The sequence below is a fragment of the Cavia porcellus genome, unplaced genomic scaffold, assembly GCF_034190915.1.
Source record: "Cavia porcellus strain 051 isolate PalLab524CR breed Dunkin Hartley unplaced genomic scaffold, mCavPor4.1 scaffold_16, whole genome shotgun sequence".
Lineage (NCBI taxonomy): Eukaryota > Metazoa > Chordata > Mammalia > Rodentia > Caviidae > Cavia > Cavia porcellus.
The window spans coordinates 33137173-33162692 of NW_026947499.1; the positions used below are offsets into that span (position 1 = coordinate 33137173).

Consider the following 25520-nt stretch of genomic DNA (forward strand, 5'->3'; position numbering starts at 1 on the left):
TAGTTCACCTCACTATTGGCTCGTTTGCTTCTTTCTCCAGTTATCTGTCTATTTGGAGGGAAAAGACAGGTAGACTTCAACTGTCCATTTATAAGCTTAGAGTCTCCATTTTTGTGTTACTGTTACTGTTTAACCTAAATCAAAATTCAGGTCGTTACTTCAAAACAAATTGTGTGATACTAAATAATCACCACTAGGGGGCAGCAAGTATATTTTTATTTTTAAAAAAGCAACAATACATTTTTGTACAAAAAAGTTATTATTTTTGGTAATGAAAAAAGTAATATAGTGGTTATGCACACCTGTAGTTGCAGCACACAGCAAAATCATGAGTTCAAGATCAGCCTGAACTATAAAGCAAAACCTTCTGCCAAAACAAAACAAAAAAGTAATACAACCTAACTTACATACTAACATATCTTGAACAAAGATTAATGTCTACCTTTGGAAAGAGGACTAGAATGGGTTGAAAAAAATTTGTTCATCAATGTTACATTTTTTTCTACTGACAAATTTTTCATGAAAAAATAATGTTATCTGTGAAATGTTTTTAAGTTAGTGAGCATACCTCCCCCCAAAGGTACTACAAATAACATAAAAATAAGTCAAACAATAATGAATTACTCCTTCTCTTCCTTCACACAATCTGATGTTGCAAAATTGTATGTCACTATTATAATTTTAGCATATATTTTAATAATTACTTTTTTCACAATTAATGTATTTGAAATTTTGCCTTCTAGACGATAGTATAAACAGTAAGACACATAGATTTTCTCAAACTATTCAAATAGTTATGTTGATCAAATTATGATAAAATACAGTGCATACATAAACATGCCTAAGAACCAGACTGTAACTTTGTTACATAATCTCAAAAATAAAAATCTCATATGAATATAAAATAAAACAAAAATGGGGCCAGGGATATAGCTCAGCAGCATAGTGCCTGCCTGGCAAGCATGAAGTCCTGAGTTTGATTCCTAGCACCAAAAAAATAAAGTAAAACAAAGGTAGCTATCACTACACTGTAAGTCAAAGTAACAGAGACACAATTACTTAAGATGATTTTAGTAAAATTAATGTCTTTTTTGCCAAAACCATTGACTGGCTAGAGCTCTGATTCACTTAAATTATACACTGGCCCTATATCTTAATTTTTGATAAAAAGCAGTGACACTCTTAAAGCAATTGTAATGAATTGCTAGTTTTGGCATGCCATATTTTATCTCTCATATAAACTATGAAAATTTAAAGATAATTTTTCTTTTTTAAAAAATATGGAATGCTTCACAAATTTGCATGTTATCCTTGCACAGAGGCCATGCTAATCTTCTCTGTATTGTTACAACTGTAGTATAGGTGCTGCCGAAGCAAGCACAAATTACCTTTTTGTTTTTTTGAACCAGGGATTGAACTCACAACCTTCCACATGACAGGCAGGCACTGTGCCACTGAACTATATCCCTGACCTTAAAGGTGATTTTTTTTTCTTTTTAAAAAGAGGTTCTTGCTATGTAGTTCAGGCTGGCCTCCAACTTGCAGCAATCCTCCTGCTTTGGCCTCCTGAGTACTGGGATTATAGGCCAGGGATTGAACTCATGACCTCACGCAGGCGCTTAAGTCACTGAGCTAAATCCCAAGCTCCCAAGCTCCCAATCCCAAAACTCTTTTCCAGGGCAAATAACATCAAAAACTGCTAAGGCCAAAGTTGACTATTTTTTCCACACATTAAGGATGAATTTTTTTCAACATTTTTCTGGTTATTTCAGTAAATGTATAGATATCATTGCCAAACTTTTCTCTCCCTCAGGCACTACTCACTCTACCATGACATCTCCCTGCTCAAAAACTTCATCCTATATCTTCTCTCTTGTTTGATATTTATGTATTTTTCACTTCTTAGGCTGACAGTGATAGGTAATTTGGAGTTCTTACTATGGGTGACACATGTGCTGACCCTTACCCATATGAACTCCTTTGCTTCTTACATCAGTTTTATGTGTCTCCATTTCACAGGTACTGTATATACAGGAGTAATCTTAAATCACCTAGCAAGTAATCGAAGCCAGTCAATCTAGCTCCCCAAGTCCATATTCTTAAGACACTATTGTATCTGAAGATACAAGATTACAATTTCTATTTTGCCTTTACACAAGTAGAGGTACTAAATAAACTCTTGTTGAGAAAAATCAATAAGTGGGCAAATTTTAATTGCTTAAGGCATTGCATACTAAAGTCCTGTATGTTTGAAAAACATCACACAAAATCATTAAAATTGTGACCTGTTCTCACATATATGCCATTGAATTGAGTACAATAGAATATATGGCCATTGCCTGTAAGGAGTTAAACAGGCATGGAAAATTTAATCAGTAAAATACACTTCATTGTAGTTATAAGCCACAGTGGATGAAACAAAGCAAAGTTTAACAGAACTCAGCTTTTTCTGTCTGGAAAGCCTTTGACATCTGTTTTCCCAATAACTACACCGATTATTTTCTGAAAAACAAAAGAGTATAGAAGACCAGTATTAGACACAGATGTAGATGGTAAATTTAATTTCATGGACTTGTTATATTTTATTGGCTCTAACAAACATTTTTCTTGAGGAGCCATTTAAATGTATTTCAGACAAACATCTAAAAGAATTTCATAAATGTTCAGTTCCACAAGGAATAGTACATAGTAAACAGTAAACTGCTTTTGAAAATATAATCATTTAATATTTAGTATGCTTCTACTTTATTTTCAATCACTAGATGGAGCACAGTACTGCCCTATGCTATCAGCCTTTACTGAATTCATCCAAAGCACATGTACAATGCAATTTAATTTGCCGCAGTCTTCAAAGCTTGCTTTTACTTAGGATTTTCTAACAAAATTGCTTAATCACTTAATTCAAACATGCTTGATAGTAATACAAATTAGACTGTAACAAAATTTATATATTGCTGCTAATAAGTCTAAATTCTAAGGTCCTAGATCTTAAAACTTTGAGACAGTAAAATCACCTTAAAACTTTGATGTTCTCTTTAATGATTAACGAAGAAAAATAAAATATTAAAATGTGCTTTAATAGATAAAAGTAGTGTAATCAAAACACTCCGAAGGCTGATGCAGGACGATCATGAGTTCAAAATGATCCTGGCTACATAGTTCTTGTCTAAAAATTTTTTTATTTAAATATAGAAATAAAAACTATCTTTTTCTGAAAGTAAAAACATAAACTTGTATTATTAATTCTAACAACTGATTTTAACTGTGTAGTAATCTGTGACATTTCAAATACAATCAAGCTTTCTAGCTGAGCTATTACCTAATATTATTGTGTTTAGACATTGTCTTTATTTCTTAAATTTCATATACATTCAGTGAACATTAACTGAATTTTGTTGGATAAACTCAACTAAAGGAAATGTTGAGTAACACTTTCTAACTGAAGAGACAATTAGCAGTTTACTTTTTAAGGAAAGCTAACAGCAATAACATTTTAACATTAATAAAGTTTGCACTGCAAATTCCTAAAGTTACATGCAAACTTAAGAAATCTGTTTTTGCAAGGCCAGATAGGTCATGGACTAGGAAGGTGGAGAATGTGAAAATCCCTCATGGTTCTACCTAAGTTCCTTTAAATAAGTAACAGTTTCCATATGACAGAAATCATTCTTCCACAACTCCTCCTAAAAATTCATAAAAGCAGCATAATGACAAGTATTTAAGACAATAACTCTGATAACTTGATTAGGGATTTGCTGCTACTGAATGAAAATTATTTTATAATGTAAATTTGAGCATTTATTATAGTTGTCACTTTATTAACTATTTATTACACTTATTTATTACATTTATGGTTAAGTATTTATGTCACTTTATTAAGTATTTATTATTTGGAACAATCACTGTTCATACCTATAATCATATGTCTCCTCTACAGATGAAAGATTAATTTAAATTTAATTGGTATAGATATAAAGAAGTTTAGGGATACTTCTACTACATCATTGAAACCTACCAGATTAGCCATATTTGGATGCAGGTCTGAAAGTGTGGTGAAGGTCTTTGATGCAAATGAGTTTGCCATTTTTTAATCTGCATTTTAGAAGATAAAATTTAGATTTATAAAATTCTAAAACTATGAAAAATTTCAAAAAATTAAATACTATGAAGGCACAGAATATTTTACTCATTCTTTGACAAATTACTTACTGTAATAGTGAAATGTAAATTAATGCAGATTTAGCCCTGTAGGAAACATGTTTAAAGTGCACATGTCTATAATTTCAGCACTTGGGAGGCTGAGGCAGGAGGATCACCAGGAATTCGAAACCAGCCTCAGCGATGTAGCGAATTCAAGGCCAATCTGAACTACACAGTGAGACCCTGTCTCAAAAAAAAAAGTATCCTTTACAGTCCCAGGTAATCTAGATGCTGAAATGGGAGTTGTAGGCCAATCTAATATGACCCATCTCAAAATACAAAAACTCAAAGTGGATAACATTTTTCATTCTCTTTTTCTTGTTTGTGTGTGTGTGTGTCTGTGTGTGTTTCTTGTTTTTTGACAGATCTTGCTATGTAGTTCAGGCCGGCCTTGAATTTACTATGTAACCTGGCTGACCTCAAACTCTGGGTGATCCTCCTGCCTCAACCTCCCAAAGGTTGGAATTACAGGTGTGTGCCACCACATTCATCTCCAGCATTGACTTTAAATAAAATAGCTGACCATGGTGGCACCCACCACAGTGATTGATTGTGGACTAGGCTATTATTTAACAAAGGTGTTTTATTTTTTCTTTTTAAGGGAGAAATTCACCAATTTAAATAATGTTACACGTGGACTGTAGTTGATAAAATTGAATGCATTTAGTTGTGGGATCTTCTGTCCCCCAATGAATACTGACAAAAACTAGTTTAATAAGTCATTTCTGCGTACACAAATGCAAATTTGTGTAGTCATTTCTAGGAAGTCTTTTCTACGTCCTCATCTCACTTACAGGGAAGTCTCCAAATTCCCATCATAAACCACAAATTTTGTAACAAACTTTTAATAAAACTAGTCATTTTCTCTTATAGAGGAAAATAATATTGTTCAATTTTTTTCCCTCCTGCTGCTTCAATGGGAACTTGGACAAGTTTTGTACTATGAAATTCTAGCTAATTTCTAAACATCAGGTATCCATTAGTAAATTAGCTGACTGCCCATCATCTGGAGAATTCTCCAGTGTGGAGACAGAAGAAAATGTGGTAGTAACTTTCAAAGTAGTTTCAAATTTTCTTGTTTTTTCAAGAAAGAAAAGAACAATGCATGGTTTGCATACAAATATTTCCAAAAGTTCCTTATTTTATATTCTCCTCATACATATGCATCTAGTAACTGACAAGCCCAGGGCTGAGAAATTCTAACACAAGGGTCTAAAACATCATTTTGCTTTAATCCCTGTGGTGATGTGCAAGGCTCTCTGTTCATTCAGGTTTTTGTTTGTTTGGTTTGGTTTGGTTTTTTGGAGCAGGAATCAAACTCAGGATCTTTCACTTGCCAGCCAGGCACTTGTGCCGGCACTGAGTTATATCCCGGCCCTTCATTCAGTGTTTTAACATTGTATTTTTTTGTAAATGTTTAAATTTTTATCGGTACCAAGGATTGAATTCACGACTGCCTGCTTGCAAGGCAGGCGCTTATGCCGCTGAACTAAATCCCCAGCCCCTAACATTGTATTTTTAATTATAATCCATAACAATCTGGAAAAAACTAAACTCTGAAGAGAGTAAAAAGTTGTATTGCGGAGGAGGTTAGAAAGGAAAGGGGGTGAATTTTTAGGGCACTGAAACTGGTCTGTAGGATCCATAATGGCAGTTTACTGGTGTGAAATTATGTCGAAAATTGTCGAAAACTCACAGGGTACAACACTAAGAGGACGTCTAAAGCAAATTATTTGGTAAGGAAGCTACTTTGAAACAGTATGATACACACGACACACATGCTCTTTATGACTACATTCAACAGGAGCTCCACAGCACGTTCTCTTCCCAAAAACCCAAAGGCCTGTGGCCAGTGGGGTTGGCCCTGTCGCTGGGACCTGACATGCACAGATCTGACCGGGGGTCGGGATAAGGTGGAGGGCGAAGTGGGGGACGAGGACCTAAAGGCAGGAACAAGACTCGGGACCGGAGGGACCAAGCACTGAGAGGAAGACTTGAGGGCCGGAACCTGAGGGACCCCAGAAGGGTCTTTTTAAACGATAGTTTTCAAAGATTTTTTGGGATTGTTTTTGTTTTCTGTTACCAGGAATTGAATTTAGTAGGACCTTGCACTTGTCAGCAGGCGCTTATGCCACTGAGCTAAATCCCTGATCCCCTAGGAGGGTCTTGGCGGGAAAACTGAGGTGGGAAGCGTCAGGAGGGGACCCAACAGGAAAGAGAAGAGTTCCTGGGGGTGGGGAACCTGGCAGGGGCCTGAGGAGTGGGAGATTTGAAGGGGTTCATTATCTGCAGGAATCCGAGAGTCACAGAGCCTCGTGCCAATCGGAGAACTCTCAAGGACCTGCCGGTCACGATTCCCCGTCCCACCCGGTTCCCACAGCGCACGTGGCAGCCGGAAACGAAAAGAGGCCGTTGCCACTGTTCACCAGATGCGTGCCCGGCTGGCTGGTCTTCTGGCCCGCCCCGAAGTCGCCGACTTCCCACAGCTTCTCCACAGAGCGCTCTGAGAGCTGCCCCAGAGTCCACCTGACAGCCGCACGCGACCGTTGGCACGAGGCCCCGCCCAGCCGCGTGCTGACGTGAGCCGTCAGGAACCGGACTACCACTAATAGCTCACCACGCCTAGTCCCGCTCTGACCACGCCCACAGAGTGCTGCCCCGCCCCGCCGCCTATTGGTCCCGCCCCTGGTCCCGCCCCCAGAATGATCATACAGTCTGGTCTTTTCCCTAGCAGCGGCCCCTCCCCCGCAGCGCTTCGTCAGACTCCAGCGGCGAATGGCGGGGCAGGAATGAGAGTCGCTGAAGCTCGGTGAGCAGCTCGCATCAGCAGAGGACCCGTAGGTAAATAGGACCCGAGCAGGCATCCATCGCGGTCACCTGTTTACTGATATGTCCTGCACTTGTAGGGTGACTCACAGGGGAAACGTTGAGGAAACGGAGTAATCGCTGTACAATGTGCTGTAATAATTCACTTGACTCTGAGCAAACATTAAATTACCTTACTTATTGAACTTAATCTCAACTTAAAGCAGAAAGCGCACCAAGGAAAGCCGAGAGAGTGTTCACAGAACTGTGAAGGATTGGTGCTGCCCGCAGACCCAGCCGCTCACTTGCTGGTGATGCAGGGTAGGGCGGCTGCCTAAAGTAAAGGATTCCCTTAGTGGCACTGAATGCCGTCTAAATCATGAGTTGCATGTGTAGTATTATGTGAAAATAAGCAATATCACTTAAAATACATTATACTTGATATACATGATACATAGTTTCACTCAGAAAATATATGTGTGTAAATGTTCACGTGTGTGTGTGTGTGTGTGTGTGTGTGTAGTGCCAAGGAGTGTACCCTAGGTGAACATGATCCCCCCCCCAAAATTGCCGCCTTGTGTTTTAAATTACTATCATATAGAAATTACTTTTAATCTAATGACTTATTAAACTAGTTTTTGTCAGTATTCATTGAGGGAAAGAAGATCCCACAACTAAATGCATTCAATTTATCAACTACAGTCCACGTGTAACATTATTTAAATTGGTGAATTTCTCCCTTAAAAAGAAAAAATAAAATGCTTTGTTAAATATTATGCAGCCACGTTACAAAAGAAAAATACATTAAAGGAAAGTTTTTTGTTATCAAAATACGGTTTTAAGTTTTTCTCATTTAAAAAAATCCCCTCAGCAGCATAAGCACCTGCCTGGCAAGCGCAAGGTTGAGAATTCAATCTCCATTACCAAAAAAAAATCCCCGAATATCATGGAATACAAAATAAAATGCTGCATTGCCACTGTTTCAAATTTAATGGAAAAAGCTTTAATATTCCATATTCTTTTCTAGTCTGTTTTTTTTGTTTGTTTGTTTTTTTGTTTTTGTAATGGGAATTGAACTCAGAACTTTGTGCTTACCCAGCAGGCGCTGTGCCACTCCAGTCTGTCTTTTTTTAAAAAAGATATTTTGATTTATCTAAAAGAAGGAACTGAGCCAGGCATGCTGGTACACTCTTATAATCCCAGCATTCGGGAGGTTGAGGCAGGAGGATCACTGCAAGTTCAAGACCAGCCTGGGCTACAAAGTAAGCTCAAGGCTAGCCTGAACTGCATAGCAAGACTCTGTCTCGAAAAGACAAAATAAGAGAGAAAAAACTGGCACTTATGTCAATTTGAGATGAAAAGAAGAAAAGTTGTAAAAAATTAATTTTCATGCATTTTTGAGTCTCAGTGGGAGAATAATATTTCAAATTTTTGTTCATATTTTATTCAGTTTTTGCTGAAGCTCCATGAGGTTAAGCAAGCAGAATCGGCCTGTCTAGTAAAAGCATGAACTTCTCATAGACTTGATGCTTCAAAATACAAGTCCAGAAGAGTGGAATTGTTTTAGGCTTATGGTGAAACTAGGACTCCTCATTTATGTAAAGCATTTGTTTTTTCCACTTTATATTGCTTTCTAATTGCTTTGTTCTTAACAATAGAATTGACTTGCCAAGATATTTTGGATATATATATGTACCAAAATAGGAATGCTCAACTCTTATTGTTTGATGTAAAAGTCAAGGGTGAGTGAATGGAGATCTTTGAAGAAATAGCTTGCATGTCTGGTTATAGAGTGATAGGTGGCTCTGTTGTTAGAGCATCTAGGGGCCATCAGACCATCTAGGAACATGTCACAAAGGATGACAAGGAAAAATATATACAATAAAATTTAAAGGGCTGGGGATTTAGCTCAGCGGTATAAGCGCCTGCCTTGCAAGCAGACAATCATGAGTTCGATCCCCAGTACTGATAAAAAGACAAAAGACAAAAAAAAATTTTTTAAATATACTAATAATAGGGGAAACAAAATTATTATAATGAATTATAAGACAATCTTCCATTTATTTGACATTGTAATTACAAAAATAAGTCTCCTAACATTGATCCTGTGATTATATTATTCCCAGAAGCTGAAATGCTAATTAGTCTCACTATTCTGTCCTTGATCCTTCTAAAGATTAACTAACCTTTAAATAGATTGTAGGTATGCTAACAGACTTTTTTCAATTTTTGCAAAAGTTTGTCAAGAGAATATCCAGGCATTATGTATATACTGTAATCCTAGCCATTCAAAAGGCTGAGATAGAAAGATGGCAAATTTTAACTCAGTGTGGACCACTTAGCTATACCCTGTCTTAAAATTCAATTTAAGAAAAGATTTGGGTAGACAAGGACTTCCTGAATAGAATTTCAATAGTACAAAAAATACCAAGAATAAAAGTTGGGATTATATTAATTTTTTTAAAAACTGCTGCATACCAAAGGAAACAATCAACAGGATGAAGAGACAGCCTACAGAATGGGAAAAAAAATTTTTGTCCATTACTCTTCTGATAGAAGACTACTACCTGAATGTATAAAGAACTGGGAAAAAAATAAAGAACTCTTTTAAAAAATAAAAACAAATGACCTAATAAAAAATGGGAAAATAAAACTAATAGACACATTTGAACAGAAGTATGAGTGACCCATAAGAATATGAAAAATGTTAACATTTGATGGAATCTCATTGTTTTGATTTACATTTCCCTAATGGCTAAATATATTAATATTTTAATATATCTATGGCCCACTCAAATGTCTTTTGTTCAAAAAATGTCTATTAAAAAGGGCTGAAGATACAGCTCATGGTTAACCCTTGTTGAGAATACATGAGGCCCTGCATTTAATCTCCAGTACCTAAAAAAAAAAAGTTATAAAGAAGAGGAACAGGGTAACTGTGAGACAGATTGGAAGAACTATGTATGGAGATCAGGTTTAGGGGCAAAAGGAAGTAATTTAAGACCTATTGAAGTGAGTAAGTAGGGGAAATAGAAGAAAATGAAAAGCATATTTTGGAGTACTGGTTTCCTGGAGTTCTGAAGAAGCTTGGAAGGAAGAGAGTTTGTGAGAAATAAGGCAGGAGCAACTCGAGCACCCTGAAGACTGAAGACCCAGGAACATTCCTGAAAATTCTGCAAAATCCATGCAGACCCCTGAGGTGGGTTTTTGGGGTACTGTGGGAAGCAGTTTTTCTCACATTCATGTGGCACTAGCAAAAAAAAAAAGAGAACTTGAGTTTTTTTTCTGACAAGTAAAAGAACAGAGAAGAGGAATACAGTGGCTGACATTTTATCAGGCACCATAAGGAGAGATTCATATGGAGTTAGGAAGTGAGATCAGAAGACTGAAATGGAGCCGCGGGTCAGACTTGGAGCAGTATTAGTATCCAAGGACCATGTTCAGGGACTGCTAGATACTGGGATGGGCTGTTTTTGCCAGAACAAACCTGATGCTTCTGTCTCTGAGAGAACATGTGTGAGGCAGGGACAGCTGGAGAAAAAGCCCTGACCACTAAATCCCATGACTGATCTTTGGACAGGAGACTAGCACCCAGCCTGACTCCCCTGGAAAGTTACTCTTGTGACAACAGAGAACACAGGCCATCTCTTGGAAGGACTCTCAAGTGTCAGATTCATCATCATTCATATTAAGTACATATAGTTTTAAAAATCAAAACTAAGCTTGAGAACATACTTTTACCACTTCTGCTGCTGTGTGCCATGCCCCTGATCCTTCTCCCTCCCACTGCATGTCACCAGTCACTTTTGTCCAGACTTAGCACCATGTCTCCAAGCTCAGTACATCTAACTTACTTAGGTCCCGGGTTTACCCCAAGTCAGTCCTTTCACATGTATCTAGCACCTCAAAATCACAGCTTCAGAGGTGGCCTTGAATCTTGAATCTGTCTTTGCCGCTTGTATCTCATGTTTCTTTTTCTCTCTTTGACTTCTCTCCTGCTCATATCCTGTCTCTCCATAACTGTTGCCCCTGCCTTCATATAGAAGATTGTGGCATTAGGTTGGATGGCTGAAGTAGCAGACAATGAGGACTTTTATCTTCTCTGCTCCAGCCATTCCCCACCTTGCCAGTCAAGTCAGTCTCCCATCAAGCTTTTCAAGTCTCCATCACAACACTCCCTGCATGGATATCCTTCAATACTGTATACAGGACAATTTTTTCAATAAGGAGAAAGAACTTTGCAGGCCATACAGTCTCTTTAGCTACAACCCTACCGTACCCTTTTATCTGAACAAATCGATGTAGCTATATTCCAATAAAACTTCATTGACAAAGCTGGCAAGTGTCCAGGTTTGCCCTATGAAGCCATAGTTGGCAGACCTCTGGATTGAAATAATTCCTTAGTTCCACGTGAGATACTTGGCCAGAAATGAATGATTAAACTGTAAGACAAAAGCATACAGGCTCTATTAGGAGTAAATGGTTAAAATGCAGGGGAAAGGCACATAAGTAAACTGCTGGGAAAGGCATGTCAGCTCTGTGAGAAGTAAATAATTAAACTGTGGGGCAAAAAAAAAAATACAGGCTCTATGAGGAGTGAATAGTTAAATTACGGGGCAAAAGCACTACGTGAGAATTGAATGGTTAAACAACAAAAAAGTTTAGATTGGTAAAGTATGTTATGTCTGCCCACTGTCCTGGCCCTTTCTCCAAGAAAAACTCCTGTTTTGAGACAGCTCCTTGCCCAAGCTGCTTTTCTCCTGTTTTTTTCTCTTACACCGAGATTCTAAATAAAAGCCAGAGTGTTCTTGGTTTGATGGCCTTTTTCCTGTCCCAGAGTCTCCCTAATGCCTGGGCACTCTCAGATGATAAATAACCCCTCTGGTCCTCTCAATGATTCAACCAAGTCTCCTCTCTTGAGTACTCATTTTCAATCCTCCAGGCCGTTCGTGATCACTCACTGCAGCAGTTCTATACACAGCCCTTTCTATGATTTGGACACAGTTAAAAGTTTAATTCTTATGCCCAGTACCGATAAAAAGGAAAAAGACAAAAAAAAAAGTTTAACTCTTTCCTACCATTTTCCCAAATCCGTGTGTGTGTGTGTGTGTGTGTGTGTGTGATGCTGGAGATTGAACCCTGCATCATGTGTGCTAGGTAAGCTATCATGAGCCACAATATCCAGCCTTTTCTAAGAATTTTATATACTTAATGAACTTATGTGTAGTAATGACTTTCCTACACTGCAAATGTACACATATTTCTAAAGATACTTCATAGCTACTGACCTATGGTAGCAATGTCTTTATTTCCACTTTCTCTCTACTTCACTGTCCACATGGTTGGTACTTTTTATTCATATGTACTTCTAGAATACATTTTTAAGAGCCACTTAGAATGAAGCCACTATTTTACTTCAAATGATAATTGCTTCCCTGTTTGGTGATTGGAAGGTCCTAGATTACTTTAAGGAGAAGAATACTTGTGTTTGGGAAAAGCAGACATTTTTACATGCAGAGCTGTCCTTTCCCTCTGGGACCAAATCTTAGGCTTTATTCTTTGTTAGGCTTATTTACGTGGTTGGGAATTTACTCAGAGTCTGATAACCTATCTTTATTGTTCATGAGCACAAAAGACTTATTTTGAGCTTTTAAACTATCACACTGAGAAAAAGGCAACAGATATTTCTCAATGTACTTAATTTCAATGTGCATTAACCAGGGTTCTCTTATCTTAGCAGTTTTATTGGTAGAAACTAAAAGTCAGGTAGTCTGGTTGAAATTTCAGCTTTGCTGCTAATTAGCCGTGACACTCAAACATGAACTTCATTTTCCTTATCCGTCAAAAGATTTTGGACAGATCCAATGGGAAGAAGATAGTACATATTCTCTGGGAAAAGATGATAGATGTATTTCCTCCAAGACAGAAGCTTTGGGAAGCCTGTTCATTTCAGAATTCCCCATTCTGAGTATGGTGCTGTACCTTGTGCCTATCTGGTGTTAGATGGATGAATCATTCAATAACTGTCACTATTACTGAACTCTGTAAGTGGCAAAGCTTCCTAGGATCACCCTGTACTCTGATGGAAAGATCAGCAGTCTGTGTCATAGAATTTGTGTCTAGTTCTATAACGTAATCCCAATAATGTAATCCCTTACAATATTAATTACAATTATAATGTTATAATAGATTAATCCCTAATCTAATTACTGTGATGCCTCTTTTGTCATCCTCAAGGTCTGGAAGTTTTATATTTGTAATCCCACTGAAGCATTATTGAAACTCCAGTGAGTTAATTGCAATCTATTACCTCCAATGTAACCCATGGAAAGAATAAAGACACTAAGACATTCATAGTTACAGGCTGCCAAGGGGTCCTGAGTCTGGTCCAGATGAGGATACAGAGAACAAAGGCCCTGATCCAAGGCTTCACCCAGAATTTATTATCTTATGAAGAAGGGAGTGGCTCGAGGATGAGTGATGGTGAGAACAGCACAAATTATGTGAGCTGAGCTGCCCAGGTAGTGACAAAGCACTTCTGTCATATGCAGGGAGAAGAATATGCAGAAAGAAAAATCTGCATAAGTCAGGAGAGGTAGCATTTGAATGATTTAGGAGGCTGGTGCTTTAGTTTCTGGTATGTCAACTTTTGTGTCCTAGGAAGTCATAGCCTCTTATCTTGAGGCTGGAACCCAGTTGACATTTCTGGAGCTATGTGGCTCTGCCATCCCACTATGCTCAACTGTTTACAGGAACAAGATGCAAGAAAACAGAAAACTCTGAGCTGGCTTCAAGGATGACATATCAGTACCTCAGTTAGCCTTATTTGCATCGCTTTGAGCCAATTAAAAGGAGAAGAAAATTGTTTAACCAGCTCTGAACATATCAGTACATGTAAACAGGCCTTAGTTTAACTAATGCAGAGGTGATTGTTCCGCATTCAAGGAAAGCCATCTGCGTGGTCTTCTACAGTTCTAACCCTTCACTTAATTTGCTTATGATTTTACCATAGTTACTTACCTTCTCCAGAACCTTAACATGACCTGTTAAGTGTTAATGAGCAGGACACTGGCTAATGTATTGGGTACTGTGAAATAATGGGAGAGAAAGCACAAAACATATTCTGTTGACAGTTGTTCCTGAAAGAGGCTGCCCAACTCACGACTGCTAAAGATTCTGTCACATCCCTGGAGGCTCATTTATGCATCTGCCCTCCTATTTAATGTCCAAGTGGAGACACCAGCAAGGCTTCCAGGCTGAATAGTATTTTATAGAAGTCATCAAGTTTACTTAAGAAGTGCTTTTGTTTTGTACTCACCTACTTGCTATTATTTAGTATTTATTCTCACCTACTTCCAAAATACTCTGAAGCAGTATATTAAACTGAATAGTGTCCCCAAAACTCATGTTTACTAGAGCCTCAGAGAGTGATCTCTTTTGGAAATAGGGTCTTTACAGATGCATTTGAGTTAGGATAAGGATATACTGGATTAGGGCGGCCCTAATAATGACAGGTATCCTTACAAGAAGTGAAGAGACAGACATACAGGGAAGAGAAATGTAAAGAAAATAATGAATACCAAGAAATCTGACAGTCATTAGAGCATAAACAGAGGCAAGGAACAAATTCATCCACAGAGTCTCCAGAGAGCATCTCTGCTGATATGTATGTTTTGGACTTCCAGCCCCCTAGAGCTATGAGAGAATAGATTTCTGTGGTTTTAGGGATCCCAGCTGATGGTAATTTTTGTAAGAGTCCTAGAAAACTAACACACGTCTTATAAGTTAAACAATTAGTGATTGGAAAAACAACAGAAGAGCTGCCTTATGCAAACAGAATAAAGGTTTCTAGTTTCCAAGATAAGCTGATTCAGTGATTTTGCTGAAAAAAAGGAAAAAACATTATATTACCTAATTTTTGTCATTCAACAAATGTCAGTGGATGGGACCACTATTGTTATTTTCCCCTAGGATAAAAAGAAGAATTCATCATACTCTTTGCACAGGGATAAGAACATGATAAACAGCATCTTTGAAACAAGTTTCACCTTTAGGCTGGGAAGTCCCTACCTGTAATCCCAGCACTCTGGGAGGCTGAAGCAAGAAGTTTCCAAGTTCAAACCTTGCCTGAGAAGCTTAGTGATTTAGTAAGAATTTGTCTCAAAATAAAAAATAGGAATAGGGATATAGCTAGGGATATAGCTCAGTCTGAATGTACTGGGTACAATCCACAGTACCACAAAACAAAAACAAAAAAATTTCTGGTAAATTATCATCAATATGCTAAGTGCTTTATATACTTTATAGAAATATGCTTCTCAGTATACACTTAAAATTCAAGATTAAATTGCTTAAATGATATGGGAGACACAAAAGTATAATTGAAGAATAAATATTTCAATTTGGCGCTTCAGTATTAGGGAGAGTCCTGAAGGAATGCTTTCCAATTGGTTCAGGAATCAGAGACTGGTGAGGGAAGTAGGACTGTATGAAGTATAAAATGTGTGGAATTAAGATTATCAATGAGCAACATGGGAAGGGTCAAGAGTGAGGAATCGAGGGGGTAGTTAGTGCAAAGGATGCAGAGAAATTCAGATCAGATGAACTGAAAAGAAGACATGCCACACAATAAGATCACATAATAAGGCTGCAATTTAAAAAAAAAAAGACATACGTGCTGGTGAAATTGTAGAGAAACTGAAACCCTTATGTGCTGCTGATGGGATGTAAAGGGCCATAGCTCTGTTGAAAACAGAGTTGGTGACTCCTCAGACTGTCACACAGATGGAGGAGACTAACACACAGAGTTAGTTATTGAGGGCCAGCCACTCCACTCTCAGGTCTCTCTCTCCAAGGGAACTGAAATCCTACGTCCACACAGACACTTGTACGAAGATGTCCATAATTCTCAGTAACCAAAAAGTGGAAACAACTCAGATGTCCCTAAATTGATGGAAAGCTAAACAAAATGTAGCCCATCTACCCAATAAGAATATTATTCATTCCTAAAAGGAAGGATGCTCTGACACAGTGAACCTTGGAAACTTTATACTCAGTGAGAGAAACCAGACACAAAAAGATCACATATTATATGACTGCATTTATAGGAAATTCCCAGAATAGGCAAATCCAGAAACAAAATATAGGTCATTGGTTGCTTACGGCTGGAGAGGCATGACTGAACTGGAGACTAGAGACTGAACTTAATTTGGGTGTAGAATTTCTTTTGGGATGAAAACGTTCTGGAACTAGACAATGATGATGGTTTCACAGTGAGTATAGTAACAACCACTCAATTACATAATTTAAAAGGTTGATTTATATTTCAGTAAAACTGTTATTTATTTTTAAAAGTGGGCCTCAAATGTCTTCATCATTCCTGTTGAACCTATGAGCTATGCAACTGTAAGTCTTTTAGTATCAGAAAACCCAAATTCTCTAGAGAGAATTGCCAGGAATTTTCACAGCACTTTTTTTTGTGTGTGTGGTACCAGGGATCAAACTCACGACCTCAAACTTGCCAGGCAGGTGCTTATGCCCCTGTGCTAAATCCCCAACCTTCCACAGCACACTTAAAGTACTTGTTTATGGAGGATTATAAAGGTACATGTATATAACACATTTTGTTGTCTTTGTTTAAATTTCCAATATTCATTATCTTTACAGACATACAGAAACCATATATAATTTAATCTGTGCTCATTTGGCCCATCCAAAATGGTAAGTTTATTTTTCAAAAGATCCTTAGAATTTGTATGGCCATTTCATATTTTGCCCCTAGATTAAATGTTATTTTCTTATTTACACCTTGGGTCATTCCAGAAAAAATCTCTTGGGACATGGCTTTATTTACTGTTTGCAAGAAAATCGACAATGTTTGTTCCTCACATGTTAGTGTTTATACATTTTTACACTATTTAAAAAGGCTAAAGTATAGAATTTCATGACCCTTAACTTTTTCTCAGGGCCTTAAAAATGAAAGTCCAAAGAAAGTTTAACATATTTTATGATTTAATCATAGCTTATGATTTTAGAAAATATTTATATTGATTTGCCCACTGAATCACTTGGCTTTGGAAGAAAGAACAGGAAAAAACAGTTTATTCTGTCAGCATTAGAACTAAGAATAAAATAAGTCAATATAGTCACTTTTATTGCATAACATTTTTTTCCTCTTCATTGGTCATTTTATGACCCAAGGTCACAGCAATCACAAAATTTATTGTTGCTTGACAAGCTTTCCTTGTCAACTTCATATCACAAGGCCTTTCATTTCTTCAATTAAGCAACTGGATATGGAAGCCATATGGGTTCTCATATTTATTATGTCAATAAAGCCCATTGTAATTACATGATGCTGTTGAAAAATGGCATGCCAGGAAACTGACAGATGTTTTAGGTCACATCTTATGCAATATCAACTACCGATGAAGTGATTTCAAAGGCTTTGCACACTGGTTAATAGAGAGAGCAACCTTACTATGTCATATCTCTTTATTCATGTTTTTTCCATGTTCTGAAATAAGCAAGATATCTTTATTATTCTTCCTATATGTATAAGCCAGTGGACAAACTTGATAGTTTGGTGGGGGGCGGTTTCTTTCTATAGGGAACAGATACAAATATATTACAACAGGGATTCCACACAAATTCACTTTTAAATGATTATTTTATGATAGGAAATATTGATATAGGGTATATTACTTAAAAGTCTTAATATAATTTTAATGTATTAATCCACTGGGCAAGACAGTAAAATGTTAAAAGAAATGAGAGGTCAGAAACAATAGATTCAAGCTCTAACTCCAAGGTTCACTACAGGTCATTAACCTCTAAAAATCCTTTATGTACCTAAATGGATGCCTACAGAACTCTGCAGGGATTATGTTTCATAGTGCAGTGTTTAGGAAGGAGTCAGTCTGTCAGACTTCCGCAGTTTATCTTAGTATTCTTTGCTGTAATTTTAAAACATTAGACTGTTAAAGAATAAATTTGTTGTTTAAAAAAAGATTGAATTCTGTTTGGGATGATAAAAAACTTTTGGAAATAGATAATAGTGATGATTGTACAATCTTGGGCATGTATATAGTGACATTGAGATGAACCTGTAAAGATGGTTAAAATGATAAATATGTTTATTTTTCCCCAATCTTTAAAAGTTGAAGTGTATTGTCCCTATGAGTTACACTGACTTCCAACCCCCACAGGTGCACAACTCCAAGAGTAAATGCTGACATAATCATGGATTTAGGATGGCAGAGATACAGGTTCACCAAGGGCAAAAATGTACCACCCTTAACGGTGTTTGCAATGTGGATAGCTATGCATATGAAGGCACAGGGGAGGGTGGGGTGTATGGGAAAGTTCTGTACGTTTTATTTAATTTTGCTGGACAATTCTAAAACTAAAGCTTATGAAAACAAAAAATTAAACTAAATACACAGATACCATAAGATCTGACAGTTGTAGTTCTGATAATTTCTCCCAGAGGAGTAAAAACTTATGTTTACACAAAAACCTAAATAAAACAGCCAAGGATCATTAACAGGCCAAAACAACCGAAGTCTGCTGTATTACAGACACAATTGTTGGAATTCAAACGGATAACTCCAAGAAGCTCTGGGAGGAAATGGGGCCAGAGCAGGAGAGAGGGCTTTGCAGTCAAACATTACTTACAAGTAAGCCCAGCTGTAAAGCAGTTTTCAGGGCTTTGTCTAACTAAAGTGAAAATGCACAGTCCCTTATTGAACCAAAGGCCTTGCACTGAACATCCCTAGTCCTTTATGTATTTTTTAAATTTTGAGACCAGGTAAGTGGCTGTAGTGTGGCAGGCTGCAGCCGCCCCAGGAGGAGAACCACCAGCAACTCCTGAAATCCACGCCATGTTGGAACTTAGGGTCCTGGGAAGCCAAGGAACCAGCTTACCTCCCTGGTAAGCAGCTGTGGTGTGGCAGGCTGCAGCACCCCCAGGGGGAGAACCACCAGCGTCTCCTGTTATCCGCACCATGTTGGAACTTGGGGCACTGGGAAACCAAGCAACCAGCTCACTTCACTGCTAAGCGGTAGTGAGCCTACTGGTGCACAGACTGAGTGCACCTCCCCACCACCACACCCCATTAGCAAACAAGAGCCAGAGATCTGAGCATCTCTTGGGAGGCTGACCCTATGCAATATAGCAAGTAAGGGGGATTTCTTCTACCATCTCTTTGAAGGCAAATATTTTTACCAGTTTTGCTTTATTCTGATTAATGGTATTGCTCTATTCAATATTCTGTTTTGATAAGTTCTACAATGTTCTGTATTTTGTTTTATTTTGCTATATCTGATTGAAAGAACAACTATTGTGAAGATATTGAGATATACTGTGGGACCTATTACTGTTATCCCAGTAACCTGCTGTGAAGTTCTATGCCAATTTCACTACACTGTCTAAATTGGCTTTGTTCCATCTTGTTCTGTTGTATTTTACTACCTTCAAAATAAAATTTTAAAAAAATTTTGAGACCAGGTCTTGCTAAATTGCCCACGCTGGGCTTGAACATGTAATCCTCCTCCCTTTGCTTCCCACTGTGCTGAGATTACAGGTATTACAAGCAGCACCATGTTCAGCTTCAGATGTTGTTAATAATACTCTTATTATTAGTATTGCTGGGGATTGAATCCAGACCTTCATACATGCTAGACAAACTGAGCTACTGTGCCACTGAGCCACATGCCCAGCTACTTTTACTATTCTAATTGTAGTTCATATAGTCTACAACTGCAGTTGTAAGTGTAGCTCAGTGATAAGAGTGCTTGAATGTTTGAGACCCAGGTTCAATTCCTAGTATTAGGGAAGAAAAAAACACTTATTACCAATAATAATTATATACTGTATATTTTTAAAACTTAGAAGAAAAGATTCCAAATGTTCTCAACATGAAGAAGTGAAAAATGTTTGTGGTCATACATGTTTAATCCAATTTAAACATTATATGTCGATGTCACTCCCGGCCGGCAGGAAGGACACACGACAAAGTCTGGCAGTGGACAACCTTTTCTTTTATTTTCTCTCCGTACAGCCTGCCCTGGGATCGCTCCCAGCCGAAGCCTCCTCTGGTCCGCTCCCCGCGGCTCCTTCCGTGCTTCGCTCCGAAGCCTCTACCGGTCCGCTCTCCGCGGCTCCTTCCGGGCTTCTACTTCCCCCCAGGGGTGGCACCAGTATATATACGGATACAGTGTCCAATCATATTAAAGTAAGCAAGGCAAGCTGATTGGCTAACATATTATTGAGCGGGTTGTTTACGCGGTAAGCAGGAAACTAACGTGCTCGATGGGAGGGGTAATCTAACTCAGGCTTTGCTCTTTACCACAGGCCGCATGATCGCTATATGCGGCGGCTCGGCAATGTGGTGGCTCCCAACATCTCCCCCTTTTTTATTTTAAATAAGTCTACGCATCGCAGCCCGTCCTGAATTGAGTGTAGAGGCCTGTGCCCTGATAGGAGGCCCACCAAGGGCTCTCGGCGTCGGCCCGGGTCGGCCGTCCCCGAGTCTGCCGAGGCCCCGAGGCCCTCGTCCTTTTTCCAGGGCCAGGAAGGAACCGGACGGAACCTGGATGCACACAGGCATACACTCATGTCGCTCCGCATGATCCCCCCGGGGCGACATTTGGTTTGAGCGAAACCTAGTAATTCAGCGGCTTTCGTGCGGTATGGGGTAGGGCCTGTCTTAGGTTGAGTCATGCTGGGGAGGCATGCTCTTACCCGTCATTGACTCATCTACCCTGCTATATCATAATTTTTTAGAGGAGGAGTGTGGGAAGCTCACCGTCCCTAGACTCGGTCGTAGGCTAGGCGAGCGAGCCATGCATATGCCTGAGGATCTTCTTGTCCATTTCGGGCTACCGCTATTTCTATTCATCTTGTTGGTTGGTCTGTGATGGATCTCCGGTAGGGCAGGTCTGGTCTTCAGTTGAGGGCTTTGTCGCCCGTGTCAGTCTCTCCGGTACCCACAGTGGTTCTCGTCCCGGTTCCTGTGGGAAGACACAAACCGCACCTCGGTTCCAGCTGACCACTGGATCCGGGCCCATCCATTGTCCTGTCAGGACATCTTTCCACTTCACCCACCCTTTATGGTTGGGGGAAGGGTTGCAGTGCTCCACAGCTGGGGAGCAATTATCATTATTTAAATTTAAAAATTGTGTGTGAATAGTGCCATGGATAATCGTGCCTTTGGGGCCAGGCCTTGGCCTACTCCCCCTTTTTGTTTAGCTAGAATTGCTTTGAGACTTCTATGGGCTCTTTCGATGATTCCTTGACCTTGGGGATTGTATGGGATACCATGTTTTAATTGAACCTCCATCATTTTGCAGAACTCATTGAAGGCTTTGCCTATATAGGCTGGTCCATTATCAGTCTTTAATATTTTTGGTTTGCCCCATGCGGCCCAAGCCGCCAGGCAATGATTGATCACATTAGACACTTTTTCACCTGTTTCTGCTGTTGCAAATATGACGTGAGAACAGGTGTCTGTGGAAACATGAACATATTTAAGAGTCCCAAACTCCTGTATATGTGTGATGTCCATCTGCCAAACATCACCAGGGGTCAAACCTCGAGGGTTTACTCCCATCGGTATGGCAGGTTTGTATGTGGCACAGGAGCCACATAGTCGCACGATATCTCGTGCATCTGCTCTGGAAACATGGAAATGGTTTGCTAGTGTCCTGGCATTGACATGAAACTTATCATGGAAGGCACGGGCTCGCTCGATTGGTGTTAGTAAGGTAAAAATCCATAACGGGCGAGTGGCAGTGTCAGCAGCCGCATTCCCCTGTGCCATAGGCCCTGGCAGGGATGTATGTGCTCTTATGTGGGTGGTGAAGACCTTATGGTGTCTGTTCTGGAGCAATGTCTGGATAGACAGGAACGGCCCAGCCACTGTGGAAGTGGATCTAATTAAACCGGCAGTCTCAAGCACTTGCATAGCATTGACCACATACCTAGAATCGGAGACAATGTTAATGGCTCCTGAGAACCGTTCAAGAATCATTTTAACGATCTGCAGTTCCACCACCTGAGGCTGATCAGGTTCAAATTGTATGGTAACCGGGGGCTTGCCTAGGATCACATAGGCGCCTATCCCCGTCTTGGAGCCATCTGTATATATTGTAGTTGCTGGGACTAATGGCTCAGAGGCAGTAACCTTTGGAAAAATTACAGGGTGCTGAGTAACAAATGACAAGATAGGGTCTTTAGGGTATTGATTGTTTATATCCCCATGGAAAACACATCTCAAAATGGCCCAAGTATCTATGCAGGCAGCCAGGGTCTTGATCTGGCTGGCAGTATAGGGTACTCGGATGGCTTGTGGTCCTGAGCCAAAATGTTGGACAGCTCTATCATGCGCTTCAAGGGCCAATGAAGCGACTGCCTCCGGGTAATGCTCTATGACTTTTGCAGGTGAGACCTTAGGGTGTATCCACAGTAGTGGTCCTTTCTGCCAAATCACCGCTGTGGGCTGTAGACTAGTCTGTAGCAAACAGACATCAAAGGGTCGCCCTGGTTCAATTCTGTGTAAGGTAGCCCCACCTAAGGCTTCCTCCACTCTCTGTAAGGCAGCTCTTGCCTCAGGAGTGAGCCTCCTGTGGGAGGCTATATCTGGGTCTCCCTTCAGAAGGTCGAACAGGGGTTTGAGATCTGAATTTGGTATATGTAAATATGGCCTAATCCAATTAATGTCTCCCAATAGCTTTTGCATGTCATTTAGGGTCCTAACGCCATCCGTCCTAATGGTGACCTTCTGCGGAGAGACTAGCATAGGGGAGATTCTCGCGCCTAAGTAGGTCACCATTTCTCCTCCCTGCATCTTGTCGGGGGCAACATGCAGATTGGCTTGTCTCAGGGTCTCGACCAACTGGCCGAGCATATTATTTAGCATGTCTGGGTCCCTGCCGCTGAGCAAAAGGTCGTCCATGTAATGCACACATCTTATCTTGGGAAAGGATTTCCGTAGGGGGGCCAGTAGGGAATCAAGGTAAATCTGACACATAGTGGGACTGTTGGCCATACCTTGGGGCAGCGTTATCCACTCGTATCTGAGATCAGGGCTTTCTTGGTTAATGGTGGGTAAAGTAAAGGCGAACCTATGGGTGTCCTCTGGATGCAGGGGGATTGAGAAGAAACAGTCTCTAAGATCTATAACATAAATCGGCCAAGACTGAGGGATGGCTGAGAGAGCTGGCAGTCCCCTCTGGACCGCCCCCAGGGACTGCATCTGCGCGTTGACCGCCCTTAGATCATGGAGCAGCCTCCACTTGCCAGACTTTTTCTTAATTATAAAAATGGGGGTGTTCCATGGGGAGGTCGACGGCTTAATGTGTCCTAATCTAAGTTGTGCACTGACTATTTCTGACAAGGCTAATAGCTTCTCCTTAGGCAGGGGCCACTGAGGTACCCAGACCGGATCATTTGATTTCCAGGTGATTTTGATCGAAGTGGGTAGGAGAGCTTCTTCAGCGGCCCCTAAGAAAAACCCAGCCCTTGCCTACCTTTTTTGTTCTCTACTGGTATTGGGGATGTCCGACCCTGTAGGGCATTGCCCAAGCCTTTGCCGGGGGTATATCCCTGGTTCCTGAGTATATCCTTAGCCTGGGGGGAGCAGTTTGACGTAAGCATGACATCCATCTGAGTGAGGATGTCCCTTCCCCATAGAGACACTGGCAACTGCAACACAAACGGTTGGAAATGGCCCTGATGACCCTCCTCATCGCACCAGAGCAGGGTTGAAGCACTAACCTGAGGAGCTGACACCATCCCCAGGCCCTGCAGCGTGTTATCTGCAGTGTTGGTGGGCCAGTTGGAAGGCCAATCCTTTTTGGAGATAATGGAACGGTCAGCTCCTGTATCTAGGAGCCCTGTTATATTCTTGCCATTGACCTTAAGTGAGAGCATGGGCCTTTTATCAAGTGTCATATGGAGTCCCTCGAAGACTTCCCCTGAGGAACCGAAACCTTGACTTTCTCTAATTTTCTGCTTTGAGGGAAATCTCTTGTGGAGACTGGGGAGCAGCAAGAGCTGCGCTATCTTGTCTCCTTTATTGATTACCATAGTACCCACAAGAGATTGAACCATAATTTTAATATGTCCTGTGTAGTCTGAGTCTATGACCCCCGGGACTACTGTGAGACCCCGAAGGGCCGTGGAGGATCTCCCGATCACCAGACCCACGGAATTTTCGGGTAACGGTCCCTTAAAGGTGGTTTCAACCACTTGAACACCCATGTCAGGCACTAATATAAGTCTGGAGGCGACACTGAGGTCCACACCTGCTGACCCAGGGGTGGCCCTTGTTGAAGGCTGCCATCCTGAGCTGTCCTGTCTCTGGGGCGGGGGCCCGCCTGTGAGGGGGGCCCCCTCTGGCCGTTTTTTGGCTCTCTAGCATCTCGTCCACAAATACGGTTGCCCTGAGCATCAAAGACCGACCTACACTCCTCAGCTTTGTGTGATCCCTTCTTGCATCGCCCACAAACATATGGTTCTTCATTCCTAGGACGGGGCCTAGCATCTGCATTGTTTGGGCAGTGACGTTTAATGTGTCCTGGCTCCCCGCAGGCAAAACACCCTCTGGCCTTACATTCCCCTCCTGACCCGCGAGGTCCCCTCTGCTGTACAGCCGCGGCCAGGAGAGCAGCCACTCCCGAGTTGGAGAGCGGCCCCCCTATCTCTCTGCATATCCTAATCCAGGTGTTGAGGTCCTTGTTCTTATGAGGGGCTATCGCTGCCTTGCACTCCTTTGTACATTGCTCGAAAATCAGCTGCCTTACCAGCGGTCGAGCCACTCCCGGATCAGAAAATATTTTATCGGCAGCATCTTGCATTCGGGCCACAAAGTCAACAAATGGCTCTGTGGTACCCTGAATTATTTTTGAAAGACACAAGGAGGCTGTTCCGGCACCACTTACCTGCTTCCAGGCGCGGAGCCCTATGGCATTGATTTGTTCATAGACAGCGCCGGGGAACTGAGTCTGATCATCAGCGTGCCGACCTTCTCCCATAAGCATTTCCTTGTTCCACCCCCGGTTTCCCCGACTGGCGTTTCTCTCAGCCTGCTCTGCAGAGAACTCTGCGTACCAGGCTCGCCAATCCAGGTAACTACCCGAGGGCAGACACGCCTTTGCCAGCTGAATCCAGTCCGCGGGGGTGAGGGGCCCAGAAGACAGGTTCTCCAGCATGGCAATGGTGTAAGGCGCAGTCGGCCCAAAGGTTGTAACTGCATTTTTAAGTTCTCTAATCTGCTTTATCTCAAAAGGCTCCCATGCATTACGTCCCTGGCCCATAGCTACTTGTACAGGAAATATCCCGTAGGGGCCACTATCTATCCCAGGTGGTGGATGTACCTCATGAGACAAACGTCCCCCCTGCCAAAGCCGCCTGTAAAAATACTGACCCGCCGGCGGCGGAGCATAAGACGGCGGCCGTGATTGGGCGGAAAATGGGGGCCCGTGCATCACTTCCTGTTCTGGCAAAAGGGGAG

General features: G+C 40.7%; 2 protein-coding genes, 1 long non-coding RNA gene and 1 other non-coding gene across 5 annotated transcripts in view; 1 reads left to right on the forward strand and 3 right to left on the reverse strand.

Annotated features, from left to right (window-relative positions):
• Meiob (meiosis specific with OB-fold) overlaps positions 1–6747 on the reverse strand; it is a 38336-nt gene extending 31589 nt beyond the window's left edge. Inside the window, exons 1-3 of the mRNA XM_023560873.2 lie at positions 6627–6747; positions 4016–4092; positions 2445–2502 (exon numbers count right to left, since the gene is read on the reverse strand). Of these exons, the coding sequence (XP_023416641.1) occupies positions 2445–2502; positions 4016–4084 (127 nt within the window). The 5' untranslated portion in view covers positions 4085–4092; positions 6627–6747. The remainder of the gene's footprint in view (positions 1–2444; positions 2503–4015; positions 4093–6626) is intronic.
• Igfals (insulin like growth factor binding protein acid labile subunit) overlaps positions 1–23633 on the reverse strand; it is a 94868-nt gene extending 71235 nt beyond the window's left edge. Inside the window, exon 1 of one of the 2 annotated variants that reach the window (XR_010039785.1) lies at positions 20814–23633. The gene's annotated coding sequence lies outside the window, so the exon portion shown is untranslated. The remainder of the gene's footprint in view (positions 1–20813) is intronic. The other variant, XM_063226282.1, reaches the window with a different exon arrangement.
• On the reverse strand, positions 1275–1381 carry LOC111754060 (U6 spliceosomal RNA). The gene has a single exon (XR_002788789.1). It is a non-coding gene; the product is annotated as a U6 spliceosomal RNA (small nuclear RNA).
• LOC134470705 (uncharacterized) lies at positions 6952–20656 on the forward strand. Its single transcript, XR_010039787.1, has 3 exons — positions 6952–7041; positions 16672–16725; positions 20067–20656. It is a non-coding gene; the product is annotated as an uncharacterized LOC134470705 (long non-coding RNA).
• Positions 23634–25520: the final 1887 nt, after the last annotated feature.